Source organism: Benincasa hispida, unplaced genomic scaffold (assembly GCF_009727055.1).
Source record: "Benincasa hispida cultivar B227 unplaced genomic scaffold, ASM972705v1 Contig581, whole genome shotgun sequence".
NCBI lineage: Eukaryota > Viridiplantae > Streptophyta > Magnoliopsida > Cucurbitales > Cucurbitaceae > Benincasa > Benincasa hispida.
The window spans coordinates 2,923-17,055 of NW_024064944.1; the positions used below are offsets into that span (position 1 = coordinate 2,923).

The following is a 14,133-nucleotide window of genomic DNA, read 5'->3' on the forward strand; positions in this document are numbered from 1 at the left end:
AGCTTTAAATTTTATTTTTTAAAAAAAACACAATCTATCTTTTTAACTTTTTAATAATAAATATAGGGAAATTTGGAAATTCCATCACATCCTTGAAGGATTAGGAAACAAATCTGAAATCAAAAATCCCAAAAGCATTGGGAAGAAAAAACTGAACCTATAAATAATCACTAAAATTGTTTCACCCTTCACCACTTCCCTAACTTCTCACACACAAAGCTTTCACTGATGGCGGTTTCAACCAAAATTTCCCTCTCTTCTTTCTTTCTTTCTTCTTTCTTGTTTTTGGTTCATCCAAAGCTCATCCACTGAAAGCTTGCATGTTCGACGCTATATACCAACATTGGTGATTCAATCTCCGACACTGGAAATCTCATTCGCGAAAATTCCTAACACTCCATTTTTCATCTTTCTTATGGTCAATCATTCTTCAACAATCCCACCGGTCGATGCTCAACGGTCTACTGATGCTTGATTTCTTTGGTAACAATTATTTTTAACCTTATACATTCTAATTTTTCATTCACTAATTCATTCTATAACTCCAAGATAATTCACATCTAATAGTAACAATATCTAATGGTCAAATCTATCTGTAGCTTTAAATTGCTGGACTTCCTTTGGTGAGTCCTTTATTTGAAATAAAGATGCTTTGATGAATCATGGAGTCAACTTTGCAGTGGCCGGTTCTACAGCTTTGGCCTTCTTGATTATCCTTTCTATGAAGAAAATTTATCTCCAGTGACTAAACTCTTCTCTCGATCATCAACTTGATTGGATGTTCTCTCTCATTTTCAACTCTGTTTGTCACAATTCAAAGAGGTAATTAATTACCCTTGTACTTTAGTTTTATACATACACCTCATTGTTTTTTAGTATTTTCTACATTTTACATTTTGATATTGACAATTTCATTTTATATGTTTGTAGATTGCAATGAGAAAATTAAGGAGTGCATTGTTCTTGGTGGGGTGAGATCGGTGGCAATGACTATAACTACGCACTATTTCCAAGGCAAAACTATACAAGAGGCAAAAAGACATGGTGCCAAATGTTGTTCAAAACCATAAAGACTGCTGTTGAGGTAAATTTTTGTCTAGAATAGATCATATTTTTTTTGGTTACTCATATGAATGAGAAGTTTATTTACTTACGTTTCTTTTTGTTTGTAATATTTGTAGAAAGTTATAAGCTATGGTGCTACTCGAGTTATTGTTTCTGGAAACTTTCCAATTGGATGCTTCCCCGTCTATCTCACTGGATTCCAAAACCAATGACACATCTGCTTACGATGAACTCCATTGTTTAAGGATTTGAATAGTTGGCAAGCTATCATAATGATCAAATCAAGCAAAACTATTGAAGTACTAAAAAAAGAGAATCCCATACTATTATCGTATATGGTGACTATTACAATGCATTTTATGGATTATTCGTCATGCTTTTGTTTCTAGGTAATTTTTTTCTCCTTACTCTTATATCATCTTCTTAACATACAAAAGATTAAAACATTTCTCAAAATTTTTAATGCTTCTAGATTTGATGAAGGTTCTTTGCAAAAATCATGTTGTGGGATTGAGGAGATTACAACTTTAACCTCATGCAAATGTGTGGTCTACCTGGAGTACAAGTTTTGCCCAAAATCCTAATGAACATATTAGTTTGGGATGGAGTCCATTTGAACACAAAAGACTTACAAGTTCATTGGCACATTGGCTCATCCAATGACATTTTTCCAAAATTGCATTGTATTGTTTAAATATTTTTTTATGGTGGTTTTTTACTTTATTATGAATTTTATTAATAAAGCATTCATATTCTTTTTAGCTTCCTATAATTAAAATGCTATATCTTATATTAATTTTCTTTTTTTAACCCAATATATACGAAACTCAACCAATGCCCTCGCAATGCTCAATTCGACCAATTTATAACATGACAATGCATATGGAAGATTAATTATGGTAATTAAATGAAAGATTAAAGTTTCTCAAAGTTAAGATAATAGTTGTAATTAAGTTATATAATTGGTAAGTAGTATATAATTATCAAACAGTACTTTTAGTACTTTTAGGCCCTGTTTGGTACAATTTGGTTTTTTATTTTTAGTTTTTGGAAATTAAGCCTACAAACATCTCTTCTACCTTTAAATTTGTTGACTTGTTATCTACTATCTAGTCATCTTTTTAGAAACCAAGCCAAATTTTGAAGACTAAAAAATTGTTTTAAATAATTTTTTTTTTTTTTTTAATTTTTTTTTGCTAAGAATCCAACTATTGTACTTAAAAAAGTTGCAAACCATTCTACGAAAATGAGAGAAAATAGGTTTAATTTTTTTAAAAAAAAATCAAAAATTGAAATTGGTTACCAAATAGGGCCTTAGTAATTTTGATTTTTATTTGAAATTTAGTACTAAAAAATATTACTGTCTTTTTTTTTTTCTCTACTTTTTTGGGATATTATTGAAATCTAATTAAGCCTAAGTTTATAGAAAACCAAAATAAATAAATAATTTTTGACACTATAGGATTGTGTCCAAGTTTGGTCATTGCAGGTTATTCACAGAGAATACTCGAGGAAGATACATGATCATGCCAGAATTGTCCAAGAGGAGGAGATTGTGAAATTGTATTCCCGAAAATGAATTTCTAAAACCAAACCTATGTTTGTATAAAACCGCCACTCACTGAGCTTTGTAGCTCACGTTTCCATGTTTTTTCTCTCCCCCTCCCCCCAAGATAAGGAATTCCAGGATGCTACTAAGGTCAAGGTCTGCCACAAGCCACCGTTACACTTCCAGAGGGTTTTAAGAGTGGTTGTAAACTTTATAGTTAAGTCTTGGAGTTGTATAGACATTACATTATTGCAATAAAATGGATCTACTTAATCAGTTATTGTTATCTCCTTGACTTATATTATTTTACTGAGTGTAGTAAAAAGATTCGGTTGGACCGTAGGCATCACAAAAGGGTGGTATCTGCGATCTCTCACACCTCTTCTCGAACTCAGGAGGGCGGACTTGAGACGGGGTGTGACAAAAAATCTCAAACAAGATCTTGCCATGAGAAAGTTTTGGAGGCAGATATGAGGTTTAGAATTGGCACTTCCACTAGAACTCCCTCGTGATGTAAACTTAGAAGCTTTCTTACAACACAAAGAACAATCAATGAATTATATCCATGTGGTGCAAGATTCAAATGCTTTTCAGTTTTCACAACAGACAACAAACTAATGCTAATGAAAACCCAAGAATTGCCCATTTTAGGAATAACAACCTTTAGAGGAGCATCATGACCCCTTGCCTGGCCATCTATCATACATCCAAAACATAAAACACGAACTGCACAAAAGTTGAGCATCTACTCTCGGGTCCTTGTCGATGATCTTCTCACTTAACCTCTCGATTTTCCAGCTTCATGGCTGTCGGTCTTCGTCGGTAGATCTAAGCATAATAATTCAGGCTTGCTTTCTTCTTGGCTTGAACCTGGATGATACCTTCATTGAAGTCCTCATGGTTCACCTAATTATTCCACCAAAAGAAAATAAAAATCAAATAAGTCATTTTTTCAATTACCTAGGAGCTCCATGGTTGAACATCTAAATGCACACCAGTTTATTCTCTCTTCTTTTCTTTTTTATTTTACACCAATTTATTTTCTTAAATCTTAGCCCAGCAAAGAAATTCATTTAACCACATATATAACATAAACCTTCATTGTATTTTATCATTCTTTGTTAAATTACAAGTTCAGTCTTTAAAGTTCCATTTCGTAACCATTTGTTTTTTGTTGTTTGTTTTTGAAAATTACGCCTATTATTCCCTCTTGATTTCTTACCAGGTTTTCATCTTTCTTAAGTAAAAAGGTTGCTAAGCCAAATTCCAAAAACAAAAATAAGATTTAGAAAACTACTCTTAGAAATTGGATATCAAAGCAATAAATTTAGATATAAAAGTGATGTTTATAAGCTTATTTTTTAAAAATTAAAAACCAAATAATTACCAAATGGAGCGTAAATATTTATGTTTATGTCTAATAGATTCCTAAAGTTCAAAGTATCTAATATAATAGGTTTTAAAAATCACAAATGTATTCAACACAAAATTGAAATATCCTCCAATAGAAGACAAAATTCAATTTTCTAAGTTGTAAAAAATCTAAAAAGTCACATAGGTCAAAGATATTTGACACAAAATTGAAAACTCAAGGATCATTACCATTTTTAAACATCAGACTTATTATATACAAATTTGGAAATTTAGTAACCTATTAGACACTTTTTAAAGTTCAACCCTACACAATTCTGAAATGGCAGGGATTAAACCCGTAATCTAGCATTTTTTTTGTCCTTTTGATTACTGATTTAGGAAGACTTCATGTATCCTAACCTTGATGCCTGTTTCAACTAAGAGACATCAAGGGTTTTCCATTGAAGTTCTCTCTACCAGGAGGCTTTCAGTCCAGAACCTTTAACCTCTCATTATGAACAGCATATAGAAGGAAGAGGGCTAGATGCATGAGAGACAGAACATTTATATGTTGATTAAAATGTGTGTGCGAGAAATGAGAGATAGCGAGCACCTCAGTTGCATCACGGCGAAGAGCCAGCATGCCGGCCTCAACACAAACTGCTTTTAGTTGTGCACCATTGAAGTCGTCAGTCGACCGAGCTAGTTCTTCAAAATTGACATCTGGGTGGACATTCATCTTCCTTGAGTGGATCTACAATTGTATTTTACAACAATTATAAAATGTGGAAAAAAAAATATTACATGGAAAATCATGGGCAAAGCAAAGAAGTGCCTCTTAGCCCATCTTAGATCGACATATATACACACACACACACACAGAGGTTACAATTCTGAAGTTCTCTCTCATCAGTCCCCGAAATTATCAGAAAATTGAGAAGTATATATATGGCAAAATTTTGCCTCCCCATCAAAATTTTGGGGGAAAAAGGCAACACCAAAACATAAGAATTAATATTTTTTTTGGGATAAGAACATAAGAACCTGCATGATGCGAGCTCTCGCTTCTTCAGTTGGATGAGGAAACTCGATCTTCCGATCTAATCTACCAGAACGCATGAGTGCTGGATCAAGAATATCAGCACGATTTGTTGCAGCTATAACCTGAAATAATAAGAATTCTAATTTAATAAAATGAAAATGAAAAATCGTGAAATGCTACATGGCCCCAAAAGCAAAGATATTTTCAAGTAGAAGTCAAATGTTAGTCAAATAAACATAAGCTCCCACCCTACCTTGAGGTGAAACAATGACACACAAATGACATCAAAATTATTCGAGAAAGGAACAAAAGAAAACCTTGATACGTTCATCGCTACTAAACCCATCCAGTTGATTGAGTAACTCCAACATGGTTCGCTGCACCTCCCTGTCTCCACTTACTTCACTGCAGTCAAAAATAATAATAATAATAATAAATACATATTATGAAAACTTTATGAAAATATTATAGAGGGAAAAACATTGACAAACCTATCAAATCGCTTTGTTCCAATAGCATCAATTTCATCAATAAAAATGATGCATGGGGATTTTTCTTTTGCAAGCTGAAAAGCATCTCGAACAAGTTTGGCTCCATCACCAATGAACATCTGCAACAATTTCAAGTTGCATTGCTAATGGAGTAATAGACACATCTAGTAAAAGGAAAGAGAGATAAATGGGTACAAAAACCACATGAAGCCAATTCAACAAAATCAGGGAGATCAAAAATAACCCTTTAGCTTCATTAACACAGTATGATGCAAAGAAAAGTATCCTAACAGCCAAAAAAGAAGGAAGCTAATTTTCCAAGATTCCTTAATCACATAAATTATTTTTCCCAAGAAAATCTGTACCTGGACAAGTTGTGGGCCAGCCAACTTCAAGAAGGTAGCATTTGTTTGTGCTGCACATGCACGTGCCATCAAAGTTTTACCAGTGCCAGGAGGTCCATACAAAAGCACACCTTTAGGCGGACGAATTCCTAGTTTCTGAAACCGCTCTTTATGAGTCATGGGTAAGACAATGGCCTCCACTAGTTCTTGGATCTGCACCATTAATATAAAAATAAATTAAAAATGCCATCCAATATGACCTCCAAACTAATGAACTAATGAAAAATATCAAGTATCTGAAAGTGCCTGCTTTTCCAGCCCTCCAATGTCATTATAGTCTTCTGTAGGTTTCTCATCAACCTCCATAGCCTTCACTCGAGAATCATACTCAGATGGCAGAGTATCCAAAATTAGGTAACTATCCTTGTTTACGCCGACCAAGTCACCTGGCTTTAACTTATCAGGATCCACAAGCCCAACAACAGGTAAAAAGATAGTCTGCCGCCAAGAGAAAACTATTGTTTAATACAGTTCTTGCCAATTTCTAGATAACAAAAGAACCGTGACTTTTCAATCACACACATCACAGTTCTAGACTATCAAACTAAAGAAATATTGGTAAGGATATCCACCTTGCCTAATTTATGCAATGAACATATTAAATGATTCAGCATTACAGTTTAAGTCAGTGAACGCAATCAGTTAGAAATGATCTTACTTTTAAATTGCAAAATATTACACCAATTATGTTGATGCCATTTAAATTGTAGCAGAAATTTTACTGACATCCCAGCACTGACAATGAGAAAGAAAGGGACATACTATGAACAAATAAAAGAATATGGCAAACCTGGCGAGTGGATGTCTTCAGTACAACACATTTTCCTTTCCTTTGTGAGTCGAGATCAATATTTGCACCATCTTCTTCTGCTTCATCTTCTGGGTTCATTTCCAAAATCTGAAATCAATCGGGTGGAAAGAACAGAGTTCAGCTAATGTAGTCAAATTCTCAACAAAAAACAACTTGGCCACTTAAAAGGAGATGAAATCAGCCTTACAAGCATTAAATGTAACACATCGACCGTGGTTCCAAGAGAATGTAGAATAAAAAATCACTATAACTCATCCATGATGATTAACACACCATTAAGAATGTAGCAATATCTTAAGAAAAATGACTGCATAAAAATCTCTAAACCTTATAAACTAGAAACTTACCTTTCACCACAGAATCTATGTAATAAAAATCCCAAGTTACTTGAGGTTTCTGGCTCAGAAATTGAACCTCAAAAAAACTAAAAAAAGAAACCATAAATAAATATTAAGACCATTGGATCACCTACGAAATAACATAGAGCCCTTTATTTCTTTATATCCACTAGCATACTTCCCCAAATCCACTTCAAGATTAAATAATGTGAACCTTCTCCACGCATTTCCTTGGGTTGATGCAGAATTCCAATTAGAGTCGCATACAAGTTAGAATTAAGAATAATAAATAAGAAGTTTATGTATTTTCTATTAACATCTAAACATCTCCAGTTCGCTAGGCTTTGCAAGACGCAAAGACATTATCGATTTCACTTCATATACAAAATCTAACTATCCCGGCCCTGACATATAAAGGCAAACCTGGGTTTGCTGCAAGAAAGAAGCGAAATGCATATACAAGTAATTTTGAGAGAAAGAATTAGTTTGAGAGCATAACAAGTCAAAAAGCATACCTCGACAATGTTGCCGACCAAGTAAGGCAGCTGCTTATTGAGTTTAATCTTCTCCTGATTCTCCTTTATCTTTTCTTTGATTGATTCCAACTCCAGATTTGTTCTTTGCACCTCTTCCTACACCCCAATTACCAGTCAGAAAAATCAGAAATCTCAACTAGTTCTTGGAATTTTGACTAAAATAACGGCGCCAAAGATTTTAAAAAAAAAAAAATCCATAAAAAAAAAATCATACAAACAAAATCAGTTAGAGACATAAATAGAGTTAGTTATTCAGTATCTGAAACAAATGGAACAAAACGAGTCAAAAATAACTCTAAAAGTACGCAAGATGGTGATATCATATGCAATACACAGACGGAAATAATTGGATTAGACAAGTGATTGAGAGAGTGAAAGAAGAATTTGAGACCTTGAGAATTCGGATCTCATTGTCGAGAAGACGAGAAGCCCTAACAATGTCGTCGGTGGTCATGGAAGCAAGCTGATCATCTTCGAAATTGGAATCTTCAACCATAGCCGTCGACATTGATGGACTTGAATTGCAGAAATAGAACGAAGCAAAACGAGACCAGTTGAGATGGAGAGAGGAAGAAGGGAAAACAAACAGGATGAAAAACGGAAGATTTTAAACTTGTTGCCGAAGAAAATTGGAAGAAAGTTAATTGGGCCGAGAACTTAATGGGCCTATGGGTTTTTCATAATTAGGCTGAAAAATGTATTCGGCCTACTTTAATGAGTGTGGGCTTTTGACAGAGGAAGACGAGAGCAAATTTTTCTTTTTCTTCTTTTTTTTTTCAAAAACTGTTTTTTAGGCACTGCATTATATACACACATACATCTATGTGTGGCATGTGACAATATAAGTTGACAATGTAAAACATATGGTATGTGAGACACGTGGTGTTGTATGGAAATTGTGAAATGGAAATGATGAAACGATCTTTAATATTATTCCCCTTAAATCAAATAATCCTAATATTTTTATATACTTTTCTTAAATACCTTCTTAAACTAGATATTTTCAGATCCCTAATTGACATATTATTCCAGTAAAAAAATTATATATTATTTACGAAAATAGTAGATTCAATCAAGTTCAACTCATGATTCTATTACCCACGCATAGTTTAAATGATTAAAAATATTAGACTCTCGACTAAAAAGTCAATGTTAGTATTAAATTATAATATTTAGAGTTTTTAATTAACATAAATCAATCAATAAATTAAATAATTAGCAATGAATGTAGAATGTTTAAATCTCCCCCAAGCTAAAAAATTACATATTAATGTACATGAATTGAAATTTTGTTTGCACGTAGTTTTCGGAGAAACGTGATCATCTGATTCTCTCTCAATTGAATGCATATAGTTGACTTGAGGACCATATAACCTCCTCTCAAATGACCATCTGTCTAACTCTTCTCTAGGCTTACTCCTCTTCACCGAAGCACCCCACTTTTGGTTTTACCCCAAAAAGTCTCGTACCAATGGAGATAGCTATTCTCACTTATATATCCATGATCATCCTCTTATTTAATTAATATGGGAATTTGGTCGCATTCCCAACAAATTTGTCACATTTTCATGAGATAAAAGATAATTTAAAAAATAAATAAATAAATAAATCGTTGTTCCAAGATATGTGAGAATCTTACTTTATAATCAAATAAAAATGTGAGAAGATCCCACCACATGTCTGACCATGAAAATTAGAATTCCCCCTTTAGATACATCCTTGAAAGCCTTGATAAAAAACTAAGAGTATCAAATCAATATTGACCATCAAGATCTAGCCTGTTTGCTTGATGAACAAAATAGAGAAGCTAATACATTCTATATATACAACATGAGAAATCAGTTCAACCATTCCTTCAATAACACAGAAAAAACAATTGATATGACAAACAAATCTTTGGCAACAAGAACAATCGAAAAACTATCTTACAGCTTCCAGTATAAGCCGAACCGATGTAAGATCCCGGAGATGACGCCCCAAAAAAGGATCTCTGCAAAGATCACATAGAGGAGAACACCCACTTTTTTTGAATGCCAGACTCCAATGAAAAGGTGCTTCTTTATCCAATATATCTGTCATGGATATGTAATATGTTACACAGATAAATAATGGATTAGAACAAACTCAGGAAACAAAAACTTGGAGGTAAAAAATGGACTTTGAGTTCATCCATTGGTTCATGTCTGATTAAAAACTAAGAAGACAAGTTTACTGTTGATAAGGATGCTGGGTTGAAGTGAATAACATTGTACAGAGAAGGTATGCAAGTTACATAATATGGGGAAAAAATTGTTATTCGGGTCTTCTTTTGAAAGAAAGAAAAATGTTTCTACACTGATTTTTAGGGGGGGTTTGACTATTGTTTTTTTCTTTCTGTTTCCCTTCTCTATTTTGTGTCTTAGCCAGCTTGTGTGCACCTCGACCAATATCATAAGACAACCACCTGATCTTACTACATTAAGTTGTCAAGGTAATCTGTAGGATATTAAATCCTAAGGAACTGGCCACCCACCATGAGTTGAACTCATTCCCTCTAAGTCATTTATTACTTCCATGGCCTTTATCGACCACTAGACCAACTCAGAGTGATTTCTATTTGCCTTTTTCATCTAAGAGTATTATTCATCAAATAATAGTTTACAACTAAGGCTTTTCTATCTTTAGAACTCAAGGACACAGTTGTACAATGCTAGGAACCAGGATAGTATGGGCTACCTTTATCCTACATCAGTTACAATGGTATGACCAATGTGGTACTTAAGTGAAGTGACTTGGCTCTCTCACCTCAAGGCCTGCTTGATAACGTTCCCGTTTCTTGTTTCCTGTTTTTTGAAAAACAAAAACAGAAACTTGTTTGATAACTATTTCTTGTTTTCGTTTCTTGTTTCTTGTTTTTTTTTTTTTTTAAATTTTTTGTAATAATATAATATAAAAAAAATAAAAAATAATATATCATACATTAAATATCGAAAAAGAAATTATCCATAGTTTATATCGTCTAATACAAATAAGTCTTGATGCACAACTAAATACAAAAGCAAATTAATTGTATATATCCTATAAATGTTGCCCAAATTTGATCGACAGTATCATCTCTCACTCGAGTCATTGTCTTAAATAGTTTCGACTCACATCTAACTTAATTATACTTCTCTGCAAAATTTGAAATTTACATATTCAAAATTTGAAATTTGAAAATTAAAATAATATATAAATCTAAATATTAGAAAATTTATAATTTAATATTAAACTAACACATAAATAATAAGAAATATCTGCATGCGACATTGAAATATAAGATAAAAATCAGATTATTCAAAAAATAAAAATCAAAAACGAAAAGGTCCAAAAAGTTCTTTATATGGGATTCAAATCCATGACAATAGTAGAGCAAAACTAGAATTTTACGGTGCATGGTACCAGCAGAGCAAAGATCAAGTTTGGTTAATACGTGGAATGAAAGAGTATAAAGAGAAACAAGAACGGTAGAAACTACTTTTTGTAGTTCCTCAATCTTTGAAACGTTTTTTATAATTTAGAAACAAAAAATGAGAACGGTTATCAAAGAAATCCGTTTCTTTGAAAAATGAGAAACAGAAATGGAACATTATCAAACAGGCTCTCAATTGCTAGCTTTTGGGTTGTGATTCTCTAAGGTGTTTAAGTACTTAACAATAGTATCAGGACTGGTTGTCGACACTCCAGAGATGAGCACCAGTAGAGGGTTCTGATTGGGTGTTTCCGAGTGAAGTGTCTTGGTCTAGCCACAGTGACGTCGGCTTTTCGGGGATGGGGTATTGTTAGGAACCAAGATAGTATAAGCTACTTTTGTCCCATATCGGTTAGAATGGGATGACCAATGTGGTACTTAAGTGAAGTGGCTTGGCTCTCTCACTTCAATAATTGGTTTTTGGGGTGTGGTTCGCCAAGATATTTAAGTACATAATATACAATCTATAGACCAGAACTTGATCAAGTAAGATCGTAATGGAAGCTTTTCTATCTAAGCATATAATTCATCAAATAATAGTTTAAAACTGAAAAATGGTATAAGTTATTTTTTAAACAGCAAAGAAAAGAACAGACCAGTGTGTTGTGGGGGTCTTCATAATACCACCCATTGATGAAACCTGCAAAAATGCCAGCAGCTGCCATAACATACACGAGCATCGCGTTCATCCCGATCCACTCCAATGGTAGAAACAAGTACCTTAGACCACAGATATCAACCTGACTTGGTCCAGGAAAAAAGACAAAAAAACAAAAACAAAATCTTTATGGGTACAATGGAGAAAGGAACCAAGTTGAAGAACTTCGTATGCATTGAAGCACAAAACTGCTATCCGTTAATCCAACTGAAAGGTAGTTTAAAGAAGAAGATAGAGTACCAAAGTGTAGAAGACTGAGAAAACCAATGCTGCAGCTCCCGATGTCACACAGATGTAGCTAAACGTATACAACTGTTTATTCAATGGAATTGCTGCAACGATCAAAGAAGTATATTGTTATTTGTAATAAATGAAGATGGATAATTACAGCGAAAGTTGCACAAATTTGACAGTTAGGTGATGTGCCACACCGTGAGTGAAATGAAGAACAAGTCCTAAAATAAGAAGAATGAAGCCCATTGTGACCCATTGCTTCAGCCTAGCTGAGTGATCCTGTGTTTGTCAAATGGCATACAAAGAATTGCAAAAAAAAGTTAGATTAACATTTTAGTTCATGTTTCAGGTTTGTTTCATTTCCATCCTCATAGTTTTATAAGTTAAATTATAATCACCTTGGTTAAATCCTCCAAAACATCCCTCCTACCATTACCAGATGCTTTTTTTTTTTCTATTTTTTGGATGTAGCAAATAGAGGAAAAGATGGGTTTTGGGACTAGAGTTCTTGAAGGTGTGCAGCAAGACTATCCCTCACTCATCTCTTGTACTTTATACTAATCCTTAGCTCATCATCTCAATATCGCATCTAAATATAGAGTCTAGACTGTGATGCAAGAAAGATGCTAACATCCAATAATAGAAAGGGAGTTTTGGAAGATTTAACTAAAATATAGAAACTAAAAGGATATATCTAAAATCATAGGGATCAAACTAGAACAAAGCTCAAACCAAACCGACTAAAACAAACAAGAGCTAACCTGAAAATGGATTAGAACATGCCCAAAATGCACTCCAATAATTGTGGACAGAATGGCAGATATCGAGCTGCAGTTGAAAGTATGTGCATTCTTGATGAAGTTCAAAATAATCTAATTTTATAACTATAATGAAAAGGGGGGGGAGAGAAACAGAATAGTTCACTATTAACATCTGTCTTGGAGTATCTCATTAAGAAGAAGCAAGTGTGCCTCTTTTTCAACATTTCATTTCATTCAATTCTCTGTTGCTATGAAGCTGCAAAGAAGCTGCAAAAACTAAATGATTTTGACCTTATTATAAAAATTCCATATTGCTAAAGCATGTACTTCAGAACCCGAGAAGATTTTTCCGAGGGGGGTGTCGGTTGATGGGGGAGAGAGCTGTCTGAGGTCCTATTTTCTCTATCTAGTAAATCCATCCAATATGCTCAAGTGCCAAAATATTTCCAAGAAACATGGTATATCCAAATACGATTAGGGAAAAACTCAAAAATTAAGTATTGACTTTGTTAGAATGCCTTGAATCTATTACCTAGCGATTTAAATGACCAAGCACGAGGTGCTGGTCCAAGGGTTCGGGGGCAACGCCCCAAAACCTAATTTGTATTCACATTTAGATTAAAACGACGTCTACACTAGATCAACTAGCTAAGCTATACATCTACAGGATTGTGAGTCAGCATGGAGTGCCAGTGTCCATAGTTTCAGATAGAGATCCGAGGTTTACTTCTAAGTGTTGGCTTAGTGTGCAGAAAGCAATGGGAACAAAGTTGAAGTTCAGTACAGCGTTTCATCCCCAGACAGATGGTCAATCAGAGAGGACCATCCAAACCTTAGAAGAAGAGGGAGAGAAGAAGATGTGAAGCACTAATGGGAAAAGCCACTCATGTACTCTCTGTTACAAGCAAGTTCTGAGCTGGATACTCAAGTCTCTATAGTGTCAGGCTGCTGGTCCAACACTAACGTTTGTTCTACCGATAAGGATCCCAATATATTAGGAATACTGCAACTTAACCTTTCCTCCCATAAAGCGAAGAATACCTCTCCAAGGAGAATAAAACTTAATAAATAAAAGAAAACTTGATCTACAACCTGGAATTCTAAGTCTCTTCGTCGCTTATTCATAGTTCTCTGTCGATCTGAGTATCTCAGTTTCTCTTCTAAATAGACTGTAATATTGTCCTGACTTAACTTGTACTAACTCAGGACCAACTAGCTTTCGCTCTCCCACTTCGTTCCAGGCATACAGGAGTTCTGCATGGTCTGCCCATACAAAGCCTCGAATGGTGCCATCCGATTACTAGAACTGATAGCTGTTATTATAAACAAACTCCATAAGTGGATAAGTGGGTATCCCAACTTACTTAAACTGAAAAAGACAACATGCTCTCAACATGTCTT

The 14,133-nt window shown here is 34.1% G+C and overlaps 2 protein-coding genes and 1 pseudogene across 2 annotated transcripts; 1 reads left to right on the forward strand and 2 right to left on the reverse strand.

Annotated features, from left to right (window-relative positions):
- The first annotated feature begins 228 nt into the window (after positions 1–228).
- Positions 229–3,126, forward strand: LOC120069756 (annotated as a pseudogene).
- LOC120069758 (26S proteasome regulatory subunit 6A homolog) lies at positions 3,105–8,181 on the reverse strand. The gene is made up of 10 exons (XM_039021553.1): positions 7,981–8,181; positions 7,569–7,685; positions 6,695–6,802; positions 6,151–6,342; positions 5,866–6,057; positions 5,501–5,619; positions 5,327–5,414; positions 5,012–5,131; positions 4,581–4,721; positions 3,105–3,520 (listed from the first exon to the last, which is right to left on the reverse strand). The coding sequence occupies exons 1-10, from the start codon at positions 8,095–8,097 to the stop codon at positions 3,443–3,445; spliced, it is 1,272 nt and encodes a 423-aa protein (XP_038877481.1). The 5' UTR covers positions 8,098–8,181; the 3' UTR covers positions 3,105–3,442.
- Positions 8,182–9,527: 1,346 nt separating this feature from the next.
- Positions 9,528–13,567, reverse strand: LOC120069759. Its single transcript, XM_039021554.1, has 6 exons — positions 12,733–13,567; positions 12,169–12,250; positions 11,978–12,069; positions 11,676–11,819; positions 10,374–10,411; positions 9,528–9,661 (listed from the first exon to the last, which is right to left on the reverse strand). Exons 2-6 carry the CDS (start codon positions 12,215–12,217, stop codon positions 9,649–9,651), a joined length of 336 nt encoding a protein of 111 aa, XP_038877482.1. The 5' UTR covers positions 12,218–12,250; positions 12,733–13,567; the 3' UTR covers positions 9,528–9,648.
- Between the last annotated feature and the right edge of the window lie 566 nt (positions 13,568–14,133).

Coding starts and splice junctions, on each gene's coding strand:
- LOC120069759 (XM_039021554.1), bottom strand. CDS start 12,217: ATGGGCTTCATTCTTCTTATTTTAGGACTTGTTCTTCATTTCACTCAC. Junction 12,070..12,168: donor TGTTCTTCATTTCACTCACG/GTGTGGCACATC, acceptor TGATCGTTGCAG/CAATTCCATTGAATAAACAG. Junction 11,820..11,977: donor TCTCAGTCTTCTACACTTTG/GTACTCTATCTT, acceptor GGACCAAGTCAG/GTTGATATCTGTGGTCTAAG.
- LOC120069758 (XM_039021553.1), bottom strand. CDS start 8,097: ATGTCGACGGCTATGGTTGAAGATTCCAATTTCGAAGATGATCAGCTT. Junction 5,415..5,500: donor GGAACAAAGCGATTTGATAG/GTTTGTCAATGT, acceptor TTTTGACTGCAG/TGAAGTAAGTGGAGACAGGG. Junction 4,722..5,011: donor CGAGAGCTCGCATCATGCAG/GTTCTTATGTTC, acceptor ATACAATTGTAG/ATCCACTCAAGGAAGATGAA.